The 12,132-nt window shown below is 35.0% G+C and overlaps 1 protein-coding gene across 1 annotated transcript; it reads right to left on the bottom strand.

The window, feature by feature from the left end:
- Positions 1 to 309: 309 nt before the first annotated feature.
- LOC142231291 (uncharacterized) lies at positions 310 to 5,627 on the bottom strand. The gene is made up of 3 exons (XM_075301906.1): positions 5,624 to 5,627; positions 3,644 to 5,550; positions 310 to 414 (listed from the first exon to the last, which is right to left on the bottom strand). Exons 1-3 carry the CDS (start codon positions 5,625 to 5,627, stop codon positions 310 to 312), a joined length of 2,016 nt encoding a protein of 671 aa, XP_075158021.1.
- Positions 5,628 to 12,132: the final 6,505 nt, after the last annotated feature.

The raw sequence follows: 12,132 nt of genomic DNA, 5'->3' as shown, positions 1-12,132 counted from the left end.
CTTTTTTTTCTGTGTACGCACTTTTAGTCAATCTCATGAAAACATTCCCTATTTACGTTGGGGTTTATTGGAATGTGGATCATCAACTTAAAACCCCTTTTGCATCAATACCAGAGATAGCATATCGATTTAACTTTGCAATTGAACCATTACCAGGTAACCGCCGACCTCCCCCGCACACAGCCATCAAATCCCGTTTTCTGCCACCACAACAAGGGCCACAAGCAAAGAGTTCAATCTCCGAATGACGGGCCATTCAACCATCGCATCAGCCCATTGAGCCAAGTATACCTTAAGGTACTTAAGTAGTTAAGCCATTAAGCAAGCATTACCACTGCCACTACCACTACCATCTTCACCAACACTAACACAATGATGAATGTATTGCGTAAAAGGATAATAGCCACCCCAAATCTTTTGTATAGCCCAAACCATAAAATAACTCTGCATTGATTCGGGGTGTTGTTCTATTGTTGTAGGTTTTGTTCTTGTTCTCCTTGTGTTATTGTTGTTCTTGTTGTATTACTCTGTGCCTTGATAATGATTTGTAAATTCCAAATACCAAGAGCATTAATTACAATGCAAGGAATTATCTTATGGCGTATGCTAGCTTTCAAGTAGTCTCTTTTTTTGGATGATGGAAATATTTTGTTTGGAAAAGTTTTTCGTATTAAAAAATGTCTGCTGTATTCTCTGAACCCTTGGGTTGTTTATTTTAAATTTGAAAATCTTTTTGGATCCGAAAGTGGTGCAAAATTGGCTCAGAAGCAATGAATTTCACATGGGCTTGTCATAGATATTACTTCCTCTGATGTGATCTAATTTCATTATTACGATTTCTAAAAAAATAAGGAAAAACTAAAAAAAGAAAATAATAATTAATAATACTAGCAAATATTTTATGGTAAATTCAACGTCTTCCGAGAAATGGATAGCTATACTTTTCAAATACATTTCAAATACAATTTGCATTATTTTATGTGTCCTTATCATACACAGATTTTTTCCTAATTTAATCACGAAATTAATTGATCCAATTAATTATACCCTTCACCACTACTGTGGCACAGGGTATAATAAGTTTGTGCATTTGTATGTAACGCCAAGAAGGAAAAGTCTGGGACCCATCGTTTTGTATACCGATCGTCTTAGAATTAAATCCCAGCAAAAAAAATTGGAAGTTGTTCCACAAACATTTCTTTTAAAGCCCATCCCAGAATCCCCCATCGAGTTTTTTCAACTTCCGATGCAGTCCTTTTGGACAAGTCCACAAACATTTCTTCTAAAGCGAATAGTGGGATCCCCCCATAATTTTTTTCCACTTCCGATGCAGTCCTTTTGAACAAGTGCACAAACAAATCATTGGGATTTTTCTACTTCCGATTCAGTCCTTGTGGACAAGTATTAGAAAGAACGCAATCAGGCTATTTTAAGTGCAAATTTTGTACAATTAAATTTTACAAAAAAAAAAAAAAAAATAGAAAACTAATAAAAAACAAGTATATACAGCACTAAGTTCGGCTGGGCCGAATCTTAAATACCCACCACCATGAACCAAATGTTAGGGTTTCCTTTGAAAATTCAGGAAGGCTTGAGGACTTGAGGACACTTCCCGAAGATAAATTTAAAGATTTCACCTATGAGGACTATATCAGATTCTGGATTTATAAGAACCATTTTTGTTTGAGTTTTAGAGGAATCATTAACATCTCTTGTAAGTGTGCAAGAAAATTATAAAATAAGGTCTTGATTTGAAAACTTAAATCTGTAGAAGTAAAATCTGGAAATTTTACATTGAGTTTCAAACAATTTTCATGATCAGTGCGCCTTCTAAACCCTCAAGAAGTGAAGTCGGTCTATATGGAGGCATTACCAAATGGACCGATAAAAACTTAATCCGATACACGTTTTTGTGAGCCTAAACTACCAGAATATTTACAATTTCAGGCAAAACAGATAAAAACTACGGTTTCTAGAAACCCAAGGAGTTAAATCGGGAGATCGTTCTTATGGGGGCTATACTAAAATATGGACCGATACTCACCGTTTTCGGCACACCTCTTTATGACCCGAAAATACCTCTAGATTTCCAATTTCAGGCAAATAGGATAAAAACTTCGGATTCTAGAAGCCCAAGAAGTAAAATCGGGAAATCGGTCTATACCAAAATATGGACCGATACTCACCATTTTCGGCACACCTCTTTATGATCCTAAAATACCTCTAGATTTCCAATTTCAGACAAATTGGATTAAAACTACGATTTCTATAAGCCCAAGACCCCAAATCGGGAGGTCGTTTTATATGGGGACCCTACCAAAACATGGACCGATACTCACAATTTTTGGCACACATAATTGTGGTCCTACAATACCTCTAGATTTCCAATTTCAGGTAAATGGAATAAAAACTGCGGTTTCTATAAGCCCAAGACCCCAAATCGGGAGGTCGTTTTATATGGGGACCATACCAAAACATGGACCGATACTCACAATTTTGGGCACACGTATTTGTGGTCCTACAATACCTCTAGATTTCCAATTTCAGGTAAATTGAATAAAAACTGCGGTTTCTATAAGCCCAAGAAGTAAAATCGGGAGATCGGTCTATATGGGAGCTATACCAAAATATGGACCGATACTCATGCGGCACACGTATTTGTGGTCCTACAATACCTCTAGATTTCCAATTTCAGGTAAATTAAATAATAACTGCGGTTTCTATAAGCCCAAGAAGTAAAATCGGGAGATCGGTCTATATGGGGGCTATACCAAAACATGGACCGATACTCACCATTTTTGGCACACCTCTTTTTTTTTTTTTTTTTTTTTTTTTTTTTTATTATTATTTTATTCAAAAATTCAACTTTAATACAATACAAGTCTGTCCCGCGCCATAAGGCATTAATGGGACTAGTTGGCCAATTATTTATACAATATTAAAAACAAAAATTATACCTATTTAAAAGGTTCATTCATATATGGTTTAATATTTGTTTCAAATTACAATATTATAAATATTACAATTATAGCAGAAGCGATTCAAAGCTATTGCAAAGATAGTATTTGCTCATTTCCTTAAATCTCGATATACGTTGAATGGATTTCAATTCGAGTGGAATATTATTGTAAGTTAAGCCACCTATATAATCAATCCGTTGCTTTGTTTTTTCGAATCTACACCTGGGCAAACGCAAATTCATTCTATTCCTTGTATTAAAATTTGTTTGATTCGTATAGAACTTTATTGTATGGTAACCAATGTTGTAATTACACTTGAAAACATACTTTAAAATATTATATTTATATAAACCATTGATTGGTAAAATATTTTTTGCAAATTCTTCAAATAGCGACAAGGTTGAGAAATTTGGAGGTAGATTAAAAACAACTTTCAAAGCTTTATTTTGCATAGATTGAAGTGATCTTAGCTCACTATTATTTTTATTGTATGCATATGATGTAACCATATAATTTAAATGCGATTGTATTAAACAGGAAAATATTGTTAATTTTGTCTTTGTGTTTAATTTGTTTTTCATCTTGTAGAGAAATCCAATTGCGGGAGCTATTTTCCTTTTTAAACTGCGTATATGACAATCCCATGCTAAATTATTTTGTAACATCACGCCTAGATATGTTACGCTTATACATTCATGTATTGATTTTCCATCAATATAGACACTGAAATCGTTGTTAACTGAAGGATTTGGTCGAAATCGAATAAGTTTTGTTTTATCAGCGTTCAGAACTAGTCTGTTTACTCGTGCAAACTCACAGAGTAATGCAGAATCCCTTTCTATGTTTGCACGCAGAGCGATGTCATATTTATAGGGATAGAACAAGCAAATGTCATCAGCGAACATAAATAATTTTCCGCTAAGCTGGAGATTCCGGATATCATTAATAAAAATGGAAAACAATAATGGACCCAAACAACTGCCCTGTGGAACTCCGTGCACTACGGGCCCCACAAAACTTTTCGATTTACTGACATCAACGTACTGTTTCCTATTCTCCAAAAAACTTCTAAATAATAAAAACTCTTTCCCTCGAATCCCATAGATATGCATTTTTTCCAGCAATAATTGGTGATCGACAAGATCAAATGCCTTTGAAAAATCAAAAAATACTCCAGCAACTCCATTGAATCCCCCGTCTAAACCACTACAAATAAACTTAATTACATTTAATACAGCTTCCTCTGTTCCGCATCCACGCCTAAATCCATATTGATTCTCATAAAGCAAATTATTCGATTCACAGTATGTATATAATTTATCATAGATAATCTTTTCAAAAATCTTGTCTATTGTTGACAATACGGCCACTGGTCTGAAGTTAGATACGTCACTAGCATTCACTATTTTGGGTATAGGAACAATTCTATGTAATTTCAAAATGTCTGGATATATCGATAAACTGATCATCCCATTGAAAATTTTTGCTAAGAAAGGTGAAACTATTTCACTGCATTCTTTGAGGAATATGGAAGAAATGCCGTCATGTCCTGGACTCTTACCTGCCTTCAGATTCTCTATAACTTCCATAATACAGTTGTTATCGACTTGTTCAATGGAAAATACGGAATCTATATCACCTGACAATGTATGGAAAATATTAATGTTATCCCCAGGATCAACTAAAATTCCTCGCCTCAAACTCATTACAGAATCTAAAAAGTATGTATTGAGTGCATTCGCCTTATCCAAGTTATTTGAAATCCTTCTTCCTTGTACGTCTTTAAGTTCTAGTTCTTTATGCCCCTTTTTCCCTAGAACCTCATTAATAAAATTCCATCCCCTTTTGGGATCATTTGCTGCCCTGTCAATATTCTCTGCATAATACGCCTCTCTACTTCTCTTGTTGGCAATACTAATTATTCTACTAATCCTCTTTAAGGAATCCTGTATCGCCTCATTTCCTCTTTCCTTCTTTCTCCTCTTCAGCAATTTAAACTTAATCGTTATCAAATGCTGTAAATTTACATTTATCCATGGGGTCATCATAAACCTAGCATGTTTCAAAGTTTTACTGACTGTTGTTGAATATGCAATAGCACCTTGTATACAAGATGTTAATCTGTCTGTCTGATCCTGTACATTCAGTGAACCAAAGTCAGGAGACAACTCATCTGATAAGTAACGTTTGGCCTTTTGGTAGTCACACTTAGTTTTCATTACCTCCACAAAATCATTTCTCATAATCTTACTTTTTATCTTGCAAAAAACTAAATTATGGTCTGAAATATCACATTCCACAGAGTCAACATCGACTCTCTCTACAAAATTGGAAAACACATGATCAATGCAAGTATTACTTAAAGGTCTTGTAACCATCTCATGAGCATTCTCACATCCAAAACTCTGAAAGAGATCCAGCATTTCGTTATAATAAGAGCTGTGATAACGATCTATATTAGTATCTCCAACCAAAACTATTGGACTTCCAGCGTGATCATTCAACATTGATTCCAGTGTAAACTTAAATTGTTCAACAGAACATTTCTGAGAACGATAAAAAGTTAAAAATTTCATTGGTCTTGCATTAACTTTAAAGTTTAATAAGGAAATAGCAATAATATCCAAAAACGATTCACTTTTGCAATAATCTACAGTATATACCCATTTATCCCTTACATAAACCGATGTTCCTCCATACCCATCTTCTCTACAACAATGAACTACCTTATAACCAGGAATCGAATAAATTTGAGTGATTGCATTTTGAAACCAAGTCTCTTGAATTGCTATTATATCCGGTAAAATAGGGATACTCGATAGTAATCCTTTCAAACGGTCATAAAATACCTCTAGATTTCAAATTTCAGGCAAATTGGATAAAAACTACGATTTCTATAAGCCCAAGACCCCAAATCGGGAGGTCGGTTTATATGGGGACTATATCAAAACCTGGACCGATATAGCCCATCTTCGAACTTGACCTGCCTGCAGACAAAAGACGAGTTTGTGCAAAATTTCAGCACGATTGCTTCATTATTGAAGACTGTAGCGTGATTACAACAGACAGACAGACAGACAGACAGACGGACATCGTTATATCGTCTTAGAATTTCTCCCTGATCAAGAATATATATACTTTATATAGTCGGAAATCGATATTTCGATGTGTTACAAACGGAATGACAAACTTATTATACCCCCGTCACCATTCTATGGTGGTGGGTATAAAAACTAAAAAAATAAAAATTAATAAAAAAGTAAAAAATAATAAAACAAAAATAAATTTCATCCCCGCTGGGAGTTGAACCTGTGCCGTTTGACTTTTTCGCTTCCATGGAAGTTCTTTTGAGAAGATTTTGCAAATTACGAGAATTTTTAATTTTTTTTTATTTTTAATGGAAAAATTATACTTATACGAAAATATCAGCTGAAAATAAAAAATAACAAGTATATACGGCCGTAAGTTCGGCCAGGCCGAAGCTTATGTACCCTCCATCATGGATTGCGTAGAAACTTCTTCTAAACACTGCCACCCACAATCGAATTACTTAAGTTGCGGTAACGCTTGCCGATGGCAAGGTATCTTAAAACCTCCTAACACCATCTTCTAAATTGTATGTAAGTCCATACGTGGTATATATTAAATCAAAAAAGATCGATCCAATACGTAAATAATTCAGTTTGACAAAGTAAACATAAAATTTTGACAAAATTTTCTACTGAAATAAAATTTTAACAAAATTTTCTATAGAAATAAAATTTTCACAAAATTTTCTATAGAAATAAAAATTTTGACAAATTTTTAATTTTAACAAAATTTTCTATAGAAATAAACTTTTGACAAAATTTTCTATAGAAATAAAATCTTGATAGATTATTTTTGGCTCGAGTGGCAACCATGATTATAAACCGATATGGACCAATTTTTGTGTGATTGGATCAATTTTGGTATGGTTGTTAGCGACCATATACTAACACCACGTGCCTAATTTGAAAGGGATCGGATCAATTTTGCTCCTCCAAGAGGCTCCGGAGGTCAAATCTGGAGAATGTTTTATATGGGGGCTATATATAATTATGGACCGATATGGACCAATTCTGGCACGGTTGTTAAATATCATATACTAACACCATGTTCCAAATTACAACCGGATTGGATGAAATTTGCTTCTCTTGGAGACTTCGCAAGCCAAATCTGGGGATCGGTTTATATGGGGGCTATATATAATTATGAACCGATGTGGACCAATTTTTGCATGGTTGTTAGAGACCATATACCAATATCATGTACCAAATTTCAGGCGGATCGGATGAAATTTGCTTCTCTTTGAGGCTCCGCAACCCAAATCTGGGGATCGGTTTATATGGGCGCCATATATAATTATGGACCGATGTGGACCAATTTTCGCATGATTGTTAGAGAACATATACCAACACCATGTACCAAATTTCAGCCGGATCGGATGAAATATGCTTCTCTTAGAGGCTCCACAAGCCAAATCTGGGGATCGGTTTATATGGGGGCTATATATAATTAAGGACCGATATGGACCAATTTTTGCATGGTTGTTAGAAACCATATACCAACATCATGTACCAAATTTCAGCCGGATCGGATGAAATTTTCTTCTCTTTGAGGCTCCGCAAGCCAAATATGGGGATCGGTTTATATGGGGGCTATATATAATTAAGGACCGATGTGGACCAATTTTTGCATGTTTGTTAGATACCATATACCAACACCATATACCAAGTTTCAGCCGGATCGGATGAAATATGCTTCTGTTAGAGGCTCCACAAGCCAAATCTGAGGGTCCCTTTATATGAGGGCTATACGTAAAAGTGGACCGATATGGCCCATTTTCAATACCATCCGACCTACATCGATAACAACTACTTGTGCCAAGTTTCAAGTCGATAGCTTGTTTCGTTCGGAAGTTAGCGTGATTTCAACAGACGGACGGACGGACGGACATGCTTAGATCGACTCAGAATTTCACCACGACCCAGAATATATATACTTTATGGGGTCTTAGAACAATATTTCGATGTGTTACAAACGGAATGACAAAGTTAATATACCCCATCCTATGATGGAGGGTATAAAAATGATGCATGACATAAAAAAATAATTTTTTAAAAAAATATTTGATAAAAAAATTGCCGCTGGTGAGATTTGAACCTGCGTTTCTTATTTTTTCGTTCATACTAATAAAGAACATCTCGAGAAGCAATTGGAATGTTATTCCTTGGTGTCGTATTACGATCATATCACAAACATTTTAATTGACCTTTCGACGCTTTATGTTCAATGGCGTTTGTGGCTGAGTGTGCTAAGGCGTTCTGTTATGGGGCCAGCAAACCCAGGTTCAACCCCTGGTCGGAGCGAAAAAGTTTTTCAAACTGTAAAAATTAGATAATAGGAAAATAATTGTGTAATAAAACATATGGATAAAAAAAGTGAAATTGGTTGAAAAAAATTTTTTTTTCGCTTTTTAAATTTTTTCATTCAAATTAACTTCCAGGGCACAACTTCTAAAGCAATGCAAAGGATCCAAAAAGGGAGTACTTCCGTCCTATAACAAGCCCATGTAAAATTCATTGGAGATGATCCAAGTTTGCACTACTTCCGGATCACAGATTGGGGATCCAAACTACATTTTTGGAAGCTCTTATTTTGCTGGGATTCTGAGTCGATTTAGCGATGTCCGTCTGTCTGTTCATGTATTTTTGTGCGCAAAGTACAGGTCGCAGTTTAAGTCCGATCGTCCTCAAATTTGGCATAGGGTCGTTTTTTGGGACAAAGACAATCGCTATTGATTTTGGAAAAAATCGGTTCAAATTCAGATATAGCTGCCATACATATTTATCCCCGATCTTGTCATAATTAGCGTGTTTATCAACCGATGTTCTTCAAATTCAGAAGATCCGAATATTTTATGAGTCTCGAAGATTTAGATATAGCTCCCATATATATCCTTCGTCCGATTTAGACTCATATGACCACAGAGGCCAAAGGTTACTAACGATTTACGTGAAATTTTGCATAAAGAGTAGAATTCACGTTCTACCAATGCTTGGTAAATTGTATTGAATAGGAGTACGTTTAATAGTATCGGTAAGTGTACCAAATTTGGTTAAATCGGTTCAGATTTAGATATAGCTCCCATATATATCTTTCGCCCGATTTGCACTTATATGGCTTCAAAAGCCAAAGTTTTGCCGTGATGTGCTTCAAATTTTGCACGAGAGGTACGTTTAATAGTATAGTTATGTGTACCAAATTTGGTTAAAATCGGTTCAGATTTAGATATAGGTCCCATATACATCTTTCGTCTGATTTGCACTTATATGGCCTCAAAAGCCAAAGTTTTGCAGTGATTTCCTTCATGGCCTATTCTATCTTAAGCTCAATGACAACGGACCTACTTTTTATAGCGGAGTCCGAACGGCATTCCACATTGCAGTGAAACCACTTAGAGAAGCATTGAAACACTCAGAAATGTCACCAGCAGCGGTGGTATAATCCACCGCTGAAAAACTTTTTGGTGTTCAGTCGAAGCAGGAATCGGTGGCTCCAGCTTTATACAATTTCCCAAAGGCTAACACAAAAAAATCTCTTCTGGCTTATTGCATCTTCCCTCAAATCGATTTTATAATTTTTCTAAATTTTACCTTTCCCCTGGACGGATAATTGAACCGCGTACCATACAGGTTGTACGCCAATACACTATCCACTAGGCTATGTAGCTGTTATTATACAATTATCGCTATGGCCATAAACGCTCATGCAATGCAAACAGTCAAACAGTTTTATTTGTAGAGCATAGTTTTCGGCGCCCATCACCTGATATCAAGAAACTTTATTTGACAGAAACATACCATTAGTTGGCCACCATGGTGCATTGGTTAGCATGCGCGTCTCGCATACAATGGGTTGTGGGTTCAATTTCTGCTTCGACCGAACACCAAAATATTTTTTTTCCGAAAAGATGTACTACTATACAGTGCACTCGCGACAGCGTGAACTAATTAAAACCAAGAGAGTTCACGTTAGCGAAAATATTCACGTTAGCAAACTTCAACGAATTTCAGAACAAAAGATTGCTATATTCGGGAGTTTTACACGTTGTAGCGTTTGAGTTGCTTGATTTTTGTTATTAGCACTATTAAAAACTTAATTTAATTTCACGAAAACATTTAAAAAGAGATCGGAAAAATATCAGTGGGTATGGAATTATAAAGCAATTAAAAGTAATAATTGAAATTCACGAAAAAAGCCAAACTAGATCAATAAAAATTCCGTAAGTGTATTTAACGTCAAACTTAATGTTTTTCATCGTTACGGCGCACACTGTGTCCGCTGCGGCAATAAATCATTTTGGACCTGCTCTCCGATTTTGATGATTTTTGCACAGTTGGTTAACCTATATTACAAAGGTCATGTGTGTAAAATTTTATGCAAATATCTCCATTGGTTTTCTGTCCCGAGCAGCGCATAGTTGACATATGTGAACAAGTCTCAAATAGGTTAGTTTTCTATGTCATATTTAAAACATTGTTACTTATAAACTATACACCGGGTGTACCTTATAGAAATTTTTTTCACTTTAAATAGGCATCAAGCATTATGTAAGTTAAAAAAAAAATAAAAATTTAAAAAAAAACAACAAATTATTTTTTTTTTATTTTGGGCCAAAAAAATAAACATTTATGATTTTCCGTTAAACTTTTAGTTGTGTGCGAAGCAGTGCGAAACATGGAGTCCTATACCAAATTAAAGCTGAGGGTCTCAGCTAACAGATTAAAAAAAAAAATTGTGCCCATATTTGCCCGCGGCCAAAAAAACAATGGAAAACCAAAAAATGACAGTAAAAAATATGAGTTATGCGTTATTTTACGAGTGCATCAACAACTGCGCACTCTTTCTTTCGTTACAGCTTGTTGTTGTTTTGCCTGTGTGCATGTCTATTACTATAAATAGTATATTTGTAAGATAATTGTGTATAAAGTGATCGTATACTGAAATTAAAATCATATCAGTTATTATTTTTTTTTTTAATAAATTTTTACATACCATAATGAAAACTTGAGCATGAGTTGGGCTCGAACTCCAGATATTCGCACACCAGCCGCCAACTCTATCCACTGAGCTATTAAAGACGTTGGGATTGAATGAATAATAACGTCACTTATTATTACACGCAATGTGTAGAATCTTTTAAAATTGTAGCAGTTCTTGCAGTCATTCTAAAAATAGAACCTATGTTGATGTGCATTTTATTTTTGCAAAATTAGAAAATATAACGCTATATATATCAGTTATTATTTTTTTTTAAATAAATTTTTACATACCATAATGAAGCAGGAAGCGAGGAATAAAGACTATAAACGTTATAGGCTATATAACTCGCGCAAGACTGGGCGCTGTTCTACTAACGAAGACGTAATGCATCATTTGTTGATATCCTCCGACCCATACATCAATTCATTAAGAGCGAAATTGAAGCTTAAAAAATTAGATTATCACGAAGATGTGAAAATGTTGTTAATAAATTAAATAGAGTGAACTGTACAATTTTTGTATGGGGGTTGTACGGGGGACGGGTGTTACAGTGGGCTGATTTTCTTCATATTTTCAAAACAGCATTTAATAGATGCTGTATGCATTTTTGCGAAAAATAAACATTCTAGTTATAAATTTACAGAAGATATGGCATTTTTGAAATATTATTTGTATGGGAAAGATATATACGGGAGCAATATCTATATCTGAACCGATTTCAATAAAATTTGGCACACTAGACTATGCTACTCATTGTACTCCTAGTGCAAAATTTCAACCAAATTGGGGTAAAACTCTGGCTTCTAGGGCCGTATAAGTTCATATCGGACGAAAGATATATATGGGAGCTATATCTAAATCTGAACCGATTTCAATAAAATTTGGCACACTAGACTATGCTACTCATTGTACTCCTAGTGCAAAATTTCAACCAAATTGGGGTAAAACTCTGGCTTCTAGGGCCGTATAAGTTCATATCGGACGAAAGATATATATGGGAGCTATATCTAAATCTGAACCGATTTCAATAAAATTTGGCACACTAGACTATGCTACTCATTGTACTCCTAGTGCAAAATTTCAACCAAATTGGGGTAAAACTCTG

This window comes from Haematobia irritans, chromosome 3 (assembly GCF_050003625.1).
Source record: "Haematobia irritans isolate KBUSLIRL chromosome 3, ASM5000362v1, whole genome shotgun sequence".
In the NCBI taxonomy this organism is placed as follows: domain Eukaryota; kingdom Metazoa; phylum Arthropoda; class Insecta; order Diptera; family Muscidae; genus Haematobia; species Haematobia irritans.
Note: the sequence above shows the minus strand (reverse complement) of the source record. Positions and strands in the feature narration are given on the sequence as shown.